The sequence below is a fragment of the Oncorhynchus mykiss genome, chromosome 13, assembly GCF_057628025.1.
Source record: "Oncorhynchus mykiss isolate SJ-2025 chromosome 13, ASM5762802v1, whole genome shotgun sequence".
Classification (NCBI taxonomy): Eukaryota; Metazoa; Chordata; class Actinopteri; order Salmoniformes; family Salmonidae; genus Oncorhynchus; species Oncorhynchus mykiss.
Window position 1 is genome coordinate 72320971 of NC_143034.1, and position 15517 is coordinate 72336487.

The following is a 15517-nucleotide window of genomic DNA, read 5'->3' on the forward strand; positions in this document are numbered from 1 at the left end:
TCGCTTCTGATCTGTCATGTCTCTTTATATTCATATACCCTGGGGGCTATGTCGCTTCTGATCTGTCATGTTTCTATATATTCATATACCCTGGGGGCTATGTCGCTTCTGATCTGTCATGTTTCTTTATATTCATATACCCTGGGGGCGATGTCGCTTCTGATCTGTCATGTCTCTTTATATTCATATACCCTGGGGGCTATGTCGCTTCTGATCTGTCATGTCTCTTTATATTCATATACCCTGGGGGCTATGTCGCTTCTGATCTGTCATGTTTCTTTATATTCATATACCCTGGGGGCTATGTCGCTTCTGATCTGTCATGTTTCTACATATTCATATACCCTGGGGGCTATGTCGCTTCTGATCTGTCATGTTTCTATATATTCATATACCCTGGGGGATATGTAGCTTCTGATCTGTCATGTTTCTATATATTCATATACCCTGGGGGCTATGTCGCTTCTGATCTGTCATGTTTGGAGTTGTGTTGCTCTGTTATGTGGACACTTACATTTTTATTTCCAGTTGTGTCACCCTGGTCGTGTCAGTATACAGTAACTTTAAAAAGCAACCATTTCCACTCAAAACCAACTTCTCATTTATAAAACAGCCTATGTGGCATCAGTATGAGTCAGAAACATTTATGCTACCATCAAAATTGACTCGAAAGTGTAAATAGGATAACTTTGGTCATAGAGAGTGTAGAGAGTGTTCCAGAGTAGAGAGTGTTCCAGAGTAGAGAGTGTTGCAGAGTAGAGAGTGTTCCAGAGTAGAGTGTTCCAGAGTAGAGAGTGTTGCAGAGTAGAGAGTGTTCCAGAGTAGAGAGTGTTGCAGAGTAGAGAGTGTTCCAGAGTAGAGAGTGTTGCAGAGTAGAGAGTGTTCCAGAGTAGAGTTTTTTTTTCGGGGGGGAGGGAATGCCCCAGACGCCCCTACTGGCTTCGGCCTAAGCCCACAACGTCTTCAAATCCTAGAAATGCCCGGGGACAGGCCACACTCCAGCCACCGCTACAACCATCGCCACCGACTACCACTACTGCTACTGCAACCGCTGGGGAGAGAGGAGCGGCTACCCCTGAGGAGAGAGGAGTTGCTATCCCTGGAGAGAGAGGAGCTGCTACCTCTGGGGAGAGAGGAGCTGCTACCCCTGGGGAGAGAGGAGCTGCTATCCCTGGAGAGAGAGGAGCTGCTACCTCTGGGGAGAGAGGAGCTGCTACCCCTGAGGAGAGAGGAGCTGCTATCCCTGGATAGAGAGGAGCTGCTACCTCTGGGGAGAGAGGAGTTGCTACCTCTGGGGAGAGAGGAGCTGCTACCCCTGGGGAGAGAGGAGCTGCTATCCCTGGAGAGAGAGGAGCTGCTACCTCTGGGGAGAGAGGAGCTGCTACCCCTGAGGAGAGAGGAGCTGCTATCCCTGGATAGAGAGGAGCTGCTACCTCTGGGGAGAGAGGAGTTGCTACCTCTGGGGAGAGAGGAGCTGCTACCTCTGGGGAGAGAGGAGCTACTACCCCCATGGGGAGAGAGGAGCTGCAACCCCCATGGGGAGAGAGGAGCTACTACCCCCATGGGGAGAGAGGAGCTACTACCCCCATGGGGAGAGAGGAGCTGCTATCCCTGGGGAGAGAGGAGTTGCTACCTCTGGGGAGAGAGGAGCTGCAACCCCCATGGGGAGAGAGGAGCTGCAACCCCCATGGGGAGAGAGGAGCTACTACCCCCATGGGGAGAGAGGAGCTGCTACCTCTGGGGAGAGAGGAGTTGCTACCTCTGGGGAGAGAGGAGCTGCTACCTCTGGGGAGAGAGGAGCTACTACCACCATGGGGAGAGAGGAGTTGCTACCCCCATGGGGAGAGAGGAGCTGCTACCCCCATGGTGAGAGAGGAGCTGCTACCCCCATGGTGAGAGAGCAGTTGCTACCCCCATGGGGAGAGAGGAGTTGTTACCCCCATGGTGAGAGAGCAGTTGCTACCCCCATGGGGAGAGAGGAGTTGTTACCCCCATGGGGAGAGAGGAGCTGCAACCCCTGGGGAGAGAGGAGCTGCAACCCCTGGAGAGAGAGGAGCTGCTACTTTGAGAGACTGCAACCCTGCTCGAGAAGAGCTTAATGATTGGTGATTGTTGGGACAAGTTTGGCAGGAGCTTCAGTGATGAAGATTGCTCAACTTGCTGATGTTTCACAATATGCGATGGCTGTTTCAGTCATCAGGTCTCAACCCAATTCAACACTTATGGAAGATTCTGGAGAAGCGCTATCAACAAAACACCAAATGGTGGAATTTCTTGTGGAAGAATGTCACATCCTTCGAATAGAGTTCTAGACACTTGTAGAATGTATGCCAAGGAGCACTATAAAGAGAGAGGGAGTGGGAGAGAGAACAGGCAGAACCTGATATGTAAATGAGTAGAGCAAATGAAAGGAACTTTCGACGACCAAATGATCATTCCAGACTCTGCTTCTGTTGAGAGAGATTAAAGGTAAGATGACAATTGTTATGTGTATTCATATAGTTGATGATATTATGTGTATTCATATTGTTGATGATATTGTTATGTGTATTCATATAGTTGATGATATTGTTATGTGTTTTCATATAGTTGATGATATTGTTATGTGTATTCATATTGTTGATGATATTGTTATGTGTATTCATATAGTTGAGGATATTGTTGTGTATTCATATAGTTGAGGATATTGTTGTGTATTCATATAGTTTATGATATTGTAATGTTTATTTATATAGTTGACTAACAACAACTTACACTTCCTCAAAACATGTGGTGTGTGTTCATTAGTGTCCACCATAGCAAAACATTTGGCAACGGAGACTGTTTAGGTCACGTAGTACAGCATTTGGAATAAACTGTTTATTTAAAATTTTAAAACTCTTGGCTGTGGTGTGAACTAATGAATTACGACCCAGGTAGGTCATACCTCGGCTGTTGATGTCTGCCTGATAAGGAAACGATCATGCAAGCTAGATGTACTTGTTTTCTGAAGCTAGCCAGCTTCAGTTAGCTTCACAATCCAGCTCAGGCCACATCCATAAGAATATACAGAGTGCTAGTCATCAGGAAGGTGCTCTCTCAGCAGAACGGAACATATCTCAATCACTTGACAAATTAAGATCCTACATCTGTACTAAGAATATTACTTGGTAATTTGGTGCTGCTAGTGATAGACAACATTTAGAGACAGAATACAGACAGAGGAGTTTACACAAAGTTTAGGTACAACCTTATACACAACTGGGTAGAGTGAGCATAGAGCTATAAGAGAATGAGCAGTTGATATACACATATACAGCACAGTGAGTATACAGTTGATATACACATATACAGCACAGTGAGTATACAGTTGATATACACATATACAGCACAGTGAGTATACAGTTGATATACACATATACAGTACAGTGAGTATACAGTTGATATACACATATACAGTACAGTGAGTATACAGTTGATATACACATATACAGCACAGTGAGTATACAGTTGATATACACATATACAGCACAGTGAGTATACAGTTGATATACACATATACAGCACAGTGAGTATACAGTTGATATACACATATACAGCACAGTGAGTATACAGTTGATATACACATATACAGCACAGTGAGTATACAGTTGATATACACATATACAGTACAGTGAGTATACAGTTGATATACACATATACAGCACAGTGAGTATACAGTTGATATACACATATACAGCACAGTGAGTATACAGTTGATATACACATATACAGCACAGTGAGTATACAGTTGATATACACATATACAGCACAGTGAGTATACAGTGGATAAGCACATATACAGTACAGTGAGTATAGGGTGGATACACACATATACAGCACAGTGAGTATAGGGTGGATACACACATATACAGCACAGTGAGTATACAGTTGATATACATTGGCTATACAAATATACAGTGCAGTGGGTATAGAGTTGATATACAGTGGATGTACACATTTACAGTATCAGTATAAATATATCTAAGATAGATGAACTGAGTGCAAATGAAGTATAGTGCAGTTATCTAGTGTACAGATCAGAGGTGGCTTGATGTGGGGTGTAGCTTAGAGTGTATAGTCCTTTAGTCTCTATGGGCCAGATGGCCTGTTGGTGAGGGCCAGATGGCCTGTTGGTGAGGGCCAGATGGTCTGTTGGTGAGGGCCAGATGGCTTGTTGGTGAGGGCCAGATGGCCTGTTGGTGAGGGCCAGATGGCCTGTTGGTGAGGGCCAGATGGCCTGTTGGTGAGGGCCAGATGGCCTGTTGGCGAGGGCCAGATGGCCTGTTGGTGAGGGCCAGATGGCCTGTTGGCGAGGGCCAGATGGCCTGTTGGTGAGGGCCAGATGGCCTGTTGGTGAGGGCCAGATGGCCTGTTGGTGAGGGCCAGATGGCCTGTTGGTGAGGGCCAGATGGCCTGTTGGTGAGGGCCAGATGGCCTGTTGGTGAGGGCCAGATGGCCTGTTGGCGAGGGCCAGATGGCCTGTTGGTGAGGGCCACAGCACTGGGAAGGAATACTTTTTAATGTACATGGCTGTATCAGGAGGACAGGATCTTCTTGTTTAACCATTTGATATATTTTATTTCCTGTTGTTCAGGCTGGTTTAATGAGTTTCATATAACAGGCTACTTCATCTGCAAGAAAACAGGTGGCAGCACCAGTGATCATCAGCAGTTATGTGATTTCATGATATGAATTTAAAAGTACGTTTGTAGCCTATGCAGTTACAATACGGTTGATGAAACTGTGGCACACATTTATTTGCAATATTAGAAGTCGGATAAATGTATTATATTTGAAGGAAAGACGGGCATAGAACTATTACAGAACTGTCATAGAACTGTTATATTTAATAGTCGAGTTAGTTTGATACAGTGCATTCGGAAAGTATTACAGAACTGTCATAGAACTGTTATATTTAATAGTCAAGTTAGTTTGATACAGTGCATTCGGAAAGTATTCAGACCTCTTAACTTTTTCCACATGTTGTTAAGTTATTCTAAAATGTATTAAATAGTTTTTTCCCCTCATCAATATACACACAATACCGCATAATGACGCAGTAAAAACGGATTTCTAGACATTTTTGCTTCACCATACGGATGGTGCCAGGTTTCCTCCAGATGTAACGCTTTGCATTCAGCCTAATAGTTCAATCTTGGTTTCATCAGAGCGGATCATCTTGTTTCTCATGGTCTGAGAGTCCTTTAGGTGCCTTTTGGCAAACTCCAAGCGGGCTGTCATGTGCCTTTTACTGAGGAGTGGCTTCCATCTGGCCACTCTACCATAAAGGCCTGATTGGGGGAGTGCTGCATCTCCACAGAAATTGTCTGGACCTCATGGCCTGGTTTTTGCTCTGACTTGCACTGTCAACTGTGGAACCTTATATAGACAGGTGTGTGGCTTTCCAAAGCATGTCCAGTAAATTGAATTTACCACAGGTGGACTCCAATCAAGTTGTAGAAACATCTCAAGGATGATCAATGGAAACAGGATGTCAATTTTGAGTCTAGTAGCAAAGGGTCAAACGACCACCCCTCATCACTGTCAAACGCTCCCTAAAACACTTCAGCGAGCAGGCCTTTCTAATCGACCTGGCCCGGGTATCCTGGAAGGACATTGACCTCATCCCGTCAGTAGAGGATGCCTGGTTATTCTTTAAAGTGATTTCCTCACAATCATAAATAAGCCCCATTCAAAACAATGTAGAACCAGGAACAGATATGTTGGTTCTCTCCAGACCTGACTGCCCTTGACCAGCACAAAAACATCCTGTGGCGTACTGAATTAGAATTGAATAGCCTCCGCAATATGCAACTGTTCAGGGAAGTCAGGGACCAGTACACACAGGCAGTTAGGAAAGCAAAGGCTAGCTTTTTCAAACAGAAATTTGCATCCTGCAGCACAAACTCCAAAAAGCTCTGGGACACTGTAAAGTCCATGGAGAATAAGAACACCTCCTCCCAGCTGCCCACTGCACTGAGGCTAGGAAACATTGTCACCACTGATAAATCCATGACAATCGAGAATTTCAATAAGCATTTTTCTACGGCTGGCGATGCTTTCCACCTGGCCACCCCTACCCCGGTCAACAGCCTTGCACACCCCATAGCAACTTGCCCAAGCCTTCCCCATTTCTCCTTCTCCCAAATTCAGTCAGCTGATGTTCTGAAAGAGCTGCAAAATCTGGACCCCTACATCTCAGCAGGATGAGACAATCTGGATCCTCTCTTTCTAAAATTATCAGCCGAAATTGTTATAACCTCTATTACTAGCCTGTTCAACCTCTCTTTTGTATCGTCTGAAATCCCCAAAGATTGGAAAGCTGCCGCGGTCATCCCCCTCTTCAAAGGGGGAGACACTAGACCCTAACTGCTACAGACCTATATCTATTCTACCCTGCCTATCTAAGGTATTCGAAAGCCATTTAACAAACAGATCACCGACCATTTCGAATCCCACCGTACCTTCTCCGCTATGTAATCTGGTTTCCGAGTTGGTCATGGGTGCACCTCAGCCACGCTCAAGGTACTAAACGATATCATAACCTCCATTGATAAGAGACCATACTGTGCAGCTGTATTCATCGACCTGGCCAAGGCTTTGGACTCTGTCAATCACCTCTTTCTTATCGGCAGACTCAACAGCCTTGGTTTCTCAAATGACTGCCTCTCCTGGTTCACCAACTACTTCTCAGATAGAGTTCAGTGTGTCAAATCGGAGGGCCTGTTGTCCGGACCTCTGGCAGTCTCTATGGGGGTGCCACAGGGTTCAATTCTCGGGTCGACTCTTTTCTCTGTATTCATCAAATATGTCGCTCTAGCTGCTGGTGATTCTCTGATACACCTCTACGCAGACGATACCAATCTTTATACTTCTGGCCAATCTTTGGATACTGTGTTAATTAACCTCCAGACGAGCTTCAATGCCATACAACTCTCCTTCCATGGCCTCCAACTGCTCTTAAATGCATGTAAAACTAAATGCATGCTTTTCAACTGATCGCTACCAGCACCTGCCCGCCCGTCCAGTATCACTACTCTGAACGGTTCTGACTTAGAATATGTGGACATCTACAAATACCTAGGTGTCTGGTTAGACTGTAAACTCTCCTTCCAGACTCACATTAGGCATCCAAAATGAAAATCTAGAATCGGCTTCCTATTTCACAACAAAGCATCCTTCACTCATGCTGCCAAACATACCCTCGTAAAACCGACCATCCTACCGATCCTTGACTTTGGCGATGTCCTTTACAAAATAGCCTCAAACACTCTACTCAGCAAACTGGATGCAGTCTATCACAGTGCCATCCGTTTTGTCACCAAAGCCCCATATACTACCACCACTGCGACCTGTATGCTCTCGTTTTTTTATTCAGATTCGTTTAGAAAATAACAGATTGATAGATAATAGCTTACTTTTAATGAATAAAAATAAGTGTGAGACATGACCTTGTGTTGATGCACTGTCTATAACTACCTTAACAAACTGTGACTTATTATTATTATTATTGACAGTTAACATGGAGAAGTGATGTCACAACTACATGTGATTGCATTAAATCATCAGACTGTTTGGATGTGTCTGATAGTAAATGTTTTATTTCCAAGATATAATGAATAGTAGAGATCATTTGACATTCAATAATTAGTTGTCACTGTGTTAACCACAACCAACATGCTGGATCTCTGTTTAGGGGTCAGTGCTCTAAAATGAGCGTCTCTGCGGAACATGACACCACAGATAAGAGGTGAGATGACACACATTTTAAATAATTTATGAACAGTTTATTTCCAAAACGCTATTTCCACAAAAAAAAGGTAATCATAAATTATTTCTTTTTGTTACCTTAAATTTTTTGATGTGTATGAAAATGCTTGTTTTTTTGTAAAATGCTATATCTCCATTGTTTAGCTGTAATTGAATGTTTATATTCTGTATATTTGACTGTGATATGTGGTTGTCTCACTTAGCAATCTTAAAATGAATGCACAAATCGAAACATTTGACCCATTTTCTCACAGCAGGAAAATAATCCTACAGCATCAGGAAATGTAAATTATTATGGGTTTTATAATGAATGGACAGGGGTTGATACACTTTTTTCAATCAAGTCTGAAAGTGAAATTGGAAATTAGGAACTTTAGAAGCCTTTTTAACCCTCGGAAAACACGACAAGTTCGCATTGCCTGCTGTGTAGGACAATTTGTGCAACAACAGGATTATCAAACTAAGATACGGCAACTGTACTGTATGAATGGAAGCAATTTTTCGTGTCAAATCGCCAGTTGGCAAGCCATCCCTTATTGGAATAATTGACACATAAACAAATATTACTGTAATTCAGTGTGGTAATTCAGTGATAATTCTACTTCCAGTGCTCTCTGCATTGCACATAGCATAAAGAGGGAAAACATTACAGATACAAATCAATACATAATAAATAAGGTTGTCGAAACAATAATTATATCGCTAGAGCAGTAAAAAGTATACATACATACACACAAACATAAATATATATACACTGTATATACACATACAAACATACATACATAACATATACAGATAAATAAATCCAGAAAAATTAAACAGAAGGAATTTGAACCCAGTCTGGCACAAGAGAAGATTCATATGGGAGACAAGCCTATACACAATCTATATACACACGTACCTTTTACCACATAGAAACGAAATATCTTTATCATTTAATTATAGCTATCCCGTTTTCTTTTATTCCAGGATTTATCTAAATGTTCCGCAAACGGAAATACACAACGGGGAGAAAAACATTTCAGTCTCTCCTCATGGCTCAGCCACATAATTCCAGTGTATATCTGGTGTGCTTTCTGGAATAAGAGCATACATATATTGTGGTAGAAAGGGCAATAGAGGATGAAATGAGTATCATTCTCTATTTCTTCGAGGTCACAATAGTTACATAATATTTCCTCATTCCAATTTCACCACAATACCTACCTGTTTCAATACATGGAGGCAATATCCCTGATGTTACCTGTGCACATAAAGATCTCCTGCTTTTAGGTAGGTTATACTTAATGTCTCTCTCACACACAAATTCACTCTTAATCAAACAACAAGTTTTAACTTTGGGTTCATGATTAATCTTCTTTTGCCAAATAATGTATAAAAATAGCAAACAAAGTCGGTAATAAGGCGTCTCCTTGTTTTACACCCGAGGATGTGGGAAACCTATCTGTACGATATTCATTAACACCCACACAAGCAATTGGTACTTTGTAAAGAGACTGGATTGCGTGATACAATTTCCCATCAACCCCTGTATTTAACAAACTATAGGCTAAATTAAAGGAAATGTCTCTGTAAATAAAAGTTTTAAAAAATCCAATGTATCTTTGCAGAGTTTCGATGTGTTCCACCAGAGCTCTTACATGCCATTTCAGAACATAGAAAGTAATTTGGCATATTTATGTTCTTACATGTAGGCCTGCCTATACGTGGTATTTATCTTTAGCCCCGAATGATGCACAGTAATACCTAGTTGAGAAAGTTTGTGATCAACAGAAAATATCATAAATAAAAGAGAATGATCAGGAAGTCTACATTTTTCTCCAATTAAGTCAAAACATCGGCATTCTTCAACCATCTGGTTAGGGGGTAGCACCTTACATTCCAAAAAAGTTTCTAGACAGTCGTGGAGGGTAACTATATAGTCCACTACAGCTTTTCCTTTGCCAAATATGGATGTAAAGTTACCGCTTAAGGGGCACATCCTTCCATTAATAATAGACATTTTAGAATCGCTGAAAAAATTCTAACAGGGTTTCCCCATGATGATTAACACAGTCATACAAAGCAACACGCGATGGAATATCATCAATGTCTATCATTTATATAGTAACCTAACCTCCCAATTCCACTGTTAAGATCCCACATATGTAAATAGCACCTGATTCTGTATATAGGTATACTTGACTATGACTATAGAAGGGGGATGCATCTCTACCCCATGTGGACTGTTCAGGAGGCAAAAAGCATGAAAACACAACAAAACAATAATCTGACACCCTATGTTCAAAGCGCAAAACCATAATTCCTTCTATGGCTGTTTTGATCATTTAAATGTAATATGTAGCATGCACCACGCAGAGAGAACGGTCGCTATGTATGTCCTTGTAGTATGTGTCGATATTGATAGGATCGAAAGAAAGGGATCGCTGCTCTCAGCTTTCTACATTCTCAATCTTTCCTTAACATTATAATTATTTCACAAAACTGACAACGGATCAGCTCCTAGAGAGATATTACCACCTACGGCTGCAAACATTGAGGCGGCTTATTCTATCTAATGCGACCTCATAAAAATGCATTAAATCACGGATTTGGCACGTCATTGTGCACGTGTTAGGCTACACATCATGAAATATATTGAGACAAATTAGAGACCGTAGTCAACAAGTAGCAAAATAGAACTCAATTGATAGACCATGAAATGTATTTCGATATGATTGAAATAGGCCTAGCCTACTGTCTATATTTTAATACATTAATGCAGTCATCTCTGTTTTAATTTGAATAACATTTTTCTACGTCACTTGTTTATATCAATTGCAAAGACATTGGCAACTTTGTATTTGTAGTCAACTTTGCTCTAAAGTTATCGGTGGTCACAGATAGACTGATAAACAATGTGATTTTATGTTTAGCAGAAATCTTCTGCGTATACATTGGCACAGGAGGGCAAAACAAGTATCCAACGACTCACTTAGCTGTTCTGATTGATCTGAGGCAAGCGTTAGATTATAAACGTGTTCAAGTGCAACGTTAATATTGATGGTTTGGGGAATTAACTTTGAGAATCTTTGCGAAACTGGGCCCTGGTTAAGAGCATCTGCTAAATGACTCAAATGTAAATTGTAAATATTTACATACAGATCTCATATTTCTTTATTTAATTATATATATTAAATATATAAATATATATATTGATGTCACTAATTCATAATTTGTACAGTTCTTTATTAAACATTCAGTTATTTGTTACATTTGACTGTGTTAAACATAGCAGTACCACTTATTTCTCTGAGAGTGAGGCAGATATTTAGCAAAAAAACAATTGTTTTTATAATTTCTTTAAACAATGACAGCTAATTTACCAACATTTCTGAAATTGGATATATAGCATTTTGGAATTTAACTTTTCTTATGTTTCACCATCTGAGCTCAGAGAGATGTAATGTTTGTCTCTGTTGTGTTGAAGCCCAATCAAGCAGGAGGGACCAGCCTCCACTGTACCCAGCTGTGTGTCTATGAAGAGTGACCGGTCTATGGAACCTCCTATATATTTTAGACAGGGAGACATTTCTACTGAACAAAGGTAAGAATAACTCATGGGTCATGGTCAGTGAGTTAAACAACACTGTCTCTCTTCATTTCTCCTCTCAAATGTTCAAATGACTTTTGTTGTTTTCATAACATTCAGGCTAATCCTTTTTTCCATTTCTTAGTCCTAAAACTATGTTAAACAAACACAACATTCCCTCTGTGTGTGTGTGTGTGTGTGTTTGTGTGTTTGTGTGTGTGTGTGCGCTCCCTGGAAAATCTCATGTTTTGTCCACAGAAACCAACAGGAGAGATCAGAGTCAGAGATTCTCAGTGGTCAGTCTTCACTAAGTCATCAAACAGACCTGACCTCCATATTCAGTGTATGTGGTCCTGTTATGTACATTTACTTTTGTTTACATCAAGTAAAGTTGATCTGTCAATCATTCATTAATGTGTTAATGAGAAAGCATTTCTTCTCTTGCTTAACTTATTAACTTAATTTATTTCAGTTGCTTGAAGAGAATATTATGACATTTGTGAAGAACGAGCTGAAGATGTTCAAGAGGATTCTTAATCCAGAACTCCCACAAGGCTTTGAGAGTCAGAAGCAGGATGAGGAAGTTGTGGATGCTGACGATGAGAAGCAGGAGAGCAGTGCCAGAGAGGGGGCTCTGAAGATCGCACTGCACGTCCTGAGGAAAATGAACCAGAAGGAGCTTGCTGACACACTGGAGAAAAGTAAGACCTGTCTGCCTCATGTTGAATGTTGTTTTATAACAAACATATAAAAACTGTAGATAAAGTACAGCTAAAGTAGCTGTGTAACTCAATGATATTGTAGCAGCCTTAACACAACACCTAGTGGCCTCATCAAGTTGCAACGGAATGTGTTGTGTTGATGTATTTAGACAGAGAGAGGAGAGACAGAGAGGAGAGAGAGAGACAAAATATTAATGATACCATCAATAATAATAACAATAAGTCACACCAGTGTGTAATTCATTATAAAAAAACATGTACACATTTATACAGGCAGTTAAGAAAATAAATTATTATAAAGTACAACTTTATAACACATTCCTACCATACTGTAAGCATTAAAACAGACGTAATATTAATATCCTCTGTGTTCTTTCTTCATTCAGATGAGCTTGCTATGATTTGCCAATGTGAACTCAAATCTCATCTAAAGAAGAAGTTTCAATGTGTATTTGAGGGGATCGCTAAACAAGGAAACCCAACACTTCTCAACAAGGTCTACACAGAGCTCTACATCACAGAGGGTGGAACAGGAGAGGTCAATAATGAACATGAGCTGAGACAGATTGAGACAACAACCAGGAAACAAGCAAGACCAGAGACTGCAATCAAATGTAACGACATCTTCAAACCCTTAACTGGACAAGACAAACTTATCAGAACTGTGCTGACAAAGGGAGTTGCTGGCATTGGAAAAACAGTCTCTGTGCAGAAGTTCATCCTGGACTGGGCTGAAGGAAAAGCAAATCAGGATGTTCAATTTGTATTTTCATTCCCTTTTCGGGAGCTGAATTTAATGAAAGGGGAAAACCACACTTTGATTGAACTTCTCAATCACTTCTCAATGGAAACCAAAGAATCAAGAATCTCCAACTACAACAAGTACAAAGTTCTGTTCATCTTTGATGGTCTGGATGAGTGCCGCCTGCCCCTAGACTTCCAGAAGAACAAGATATGTTGTGATGTCACAATGTCAACCTCAGTGGATGTTCTGCTGACAAACCTCATCAAGGGAAATCTGCTTCCCGCTGCTCTCCTCTGGATAACTACCCGACCTGCAGCAGCCAATAAGATCCCTTCAGGTTGTGTTGACCAGGTGACAGAGGTACGAGGGTTCAATGACCCACAGAAGGAGGAGTACTTCAGGAAGAGATTCAGTGATGATGACCTGGCCAGCAGAATCATCTCACACATAAAGACATCAAGGAGCCTCCACATCATGTGCCACATTCCAGTCTTCTGTTGGATTTCTGCAATAGTCCTTGAAGACATGCTGAAACATAAGAGAGAAGAGATGCCCAAGACTCTGACTGAGATGTACACACACCTTGTGGTGTTTTATACCAGACAGAAGAATGAAAAGTATCTTGGGAAAGAAGAGACAGGTCCAGATTTGAATAAAGAGGGCATTCTGTCACTGGGAAAACTGGCTTTTCAACAGCTTGTCAAGGGCAATCTGATTTTCTATGAAGAAGACCTGAAAGAGGCTGGAATCGATATCAATGAAGCCTCAGTGTACTCAGGATTGTGCACACAGCTCTTTAAAGAGGAATGTGGGCTGTACCAGGACAAGGTGTACTGCTTCGTGCATCTAAGCATTCAGGAGTTTCTGGCTGCTGTATATGTGCTCCTCTCATTCATCAACAACAATGAGAATCTAATGGCCAAACTGCATTCAACGAGTATTAACTTTTCTTCGCTATTCAGAGTCCAGCTTGAAGTTGCTTTCTACAAGAGTGCTGTGGATAAAGCCTTACAAAGTGAGAGGGGAAACCTGGACCTTTTCCTCCGCTTCCTTCTGGGCCTCTCACTGGAGTCCAATCAGAAGCACTTACGAGGTCTACCAACAGAGACAAGAAGTAGCTCACAGAGCCATGAAGAAACAGTCAAGTATATCAAGGAGAAGATCAGGGAGAACCCCTCTCCAGAGATGTGCATCAATCTGTTCCACTGTCTGAATGAACTGAATGACCATTCTCTAGTGGAGGAGATTCAAAGCTACCTGAGCTCAGGAAGTCTCTCTAGAGCCAACCTGTCACATGCACAGTGGTCAGCTCTGGTCTTTGTGTTGCTGACTTCAGAGAAGGAGGTGGAAGTGTTTGACCTGAAGAAATACTCCAGATCAGAGGAAGGTCTTCTGAGGCTGCTGCCAGTGGTCAAATCCTCCATAGCTGCTCTGTGAGTCCATAGAATGACATTTAAGTTCTAATTATCAGGAAGATTATTCAGTTTAGAGAACAATATGTATTTTTGAACATCATATTGAATCAATACATCGGTGTTCACATTAGTATAACAATATGAACATACAATTGTAGGAGATGGAAGATGAATCCATATCTTGTTTTAAAGAATAAACCAAAAGCATCCACCGTTGCCCTTCTACACTACTGGTGTTAAATTAACACTGTGTTTGTGAAATCACTTTGTTAGGCTGTCAGGCTGTGGAGTCAAAGAGAAAGGCTGTGCTTCTCTGGTCTCAGCTCTGAAGTCAAACCCCTCACACCTGAGAGAGCTGGATCTTAGTAACAATGACCTGAAGGATTCAGGAGTGAAGCTGCTCTCTGCTGGACTGGAAGATCCACACTGTAAACTGGAGACTCTGAGGTCAGTATTCCTGTAGTTGGTCAACAAGTGGTAACTGTTCACCAGATCCACATGTGTTTACCAGGCACACATAGTCGACACCATATGTGTTTGGACAGTGAAGCTTACAGTTTTAAATGTTGCGGTATCGTCCAGCATTTTGGATTTGATATAGAATGTTTCATATTAGGCGACAGTACAGTGTGTTACCTTTTATTTCAGGGTAAAGGTGAAAGGTTAGCATGTTTTGTTGTAGTCTCTGTAAAACTCTCACTCATTATTATTCATGATTCATACATGATTTTCCTAATCATGGCATCATCAAATTATTTTAGTAGTGTTTAGAAACATGTTATCTACTCACTTAGACAGATGATTAATCCAGTCATCATCCACTATTCAAATCAAATCAAATCAAATCACATTTTATTTGTCACATACACATGGTTAGCAGATGTTAATGCGAGTGTAGCGAAATGCTTGTGCTTCTAGTTCCGACAATGCAGTAATAACCAACAAGTAATCTAGCTAACAATTCTAGCTATTCAGTTACTATTGGGCAAAACACAACCCAACACCCAACCACAACAAACTGCAAATGCAACCAACAAGTTTGGGACCAAATACTAAACTTGCGACAGTGGAGAATGTCACCTTTTTTTTTCAGTATTCATACATACCTGTTATACTGTTTAGAAATGTAAGCACTTTATATATCTAGTTCTCCCATTTGAATAATTCCTAATGATTCACTTATATAATATTAAAGTTGTCATAAGTGAAGTTTTTGGTCTCACATTCCTTGCCTGCTGTGATTACATCAAGCATGTGACTCCACACTTATTGA

The 15517-nt window shown here is 41.1% G+C and overlaps 1 protein-coding gene across 4 annotated transcripts in view; it reads left to right on the forward strand.

Annotated features, from left to right (window-relative positions):
• The first annotated feature begins 2091 nt into the window (after positions 1-2091).
• Positions 2092-15517, forward strand: part of LOC110515058 (NLR family CARD domain-containing protein 3-like) — a 29110-nt gene continuing 15684 nt past the window's right edge. For 2 of the 4 annotated variants that reach the window (XM_090197485.1, XM_036939556.2), the window contains exons 1-7: positions 2092-2469; positions 7718-7771; positions 11261-11377; positions 11621-11705; positions 11835-12063; positions 12471-14262; positions 14518-14691. In XM_090197485.1, the coding sequence (XP_090053611.1) occupies positions 7734-7771; positions 11261-11377; positions 11621-11705; positions 11835-12063; positions 12471-14262; positions 14518-14691 (2435 nt within the window). In that variant the 5' untranslated portion in view covers positions 2092-2469; positions 7718-7733. Of the gene's footprint in view, positions 2470-5292; positions 5414-7717; positions 7772-8446; positions 9064-11260; positions 11378-11620; positions 11706-11834; positions 12064-12470; positions 14263-14517; positions 14692-15517 lie in introns of those variants that run through there. The other 2 variants (XM_090197483.1, XM_090197484.1) reach the window with 2 other exon arrangements.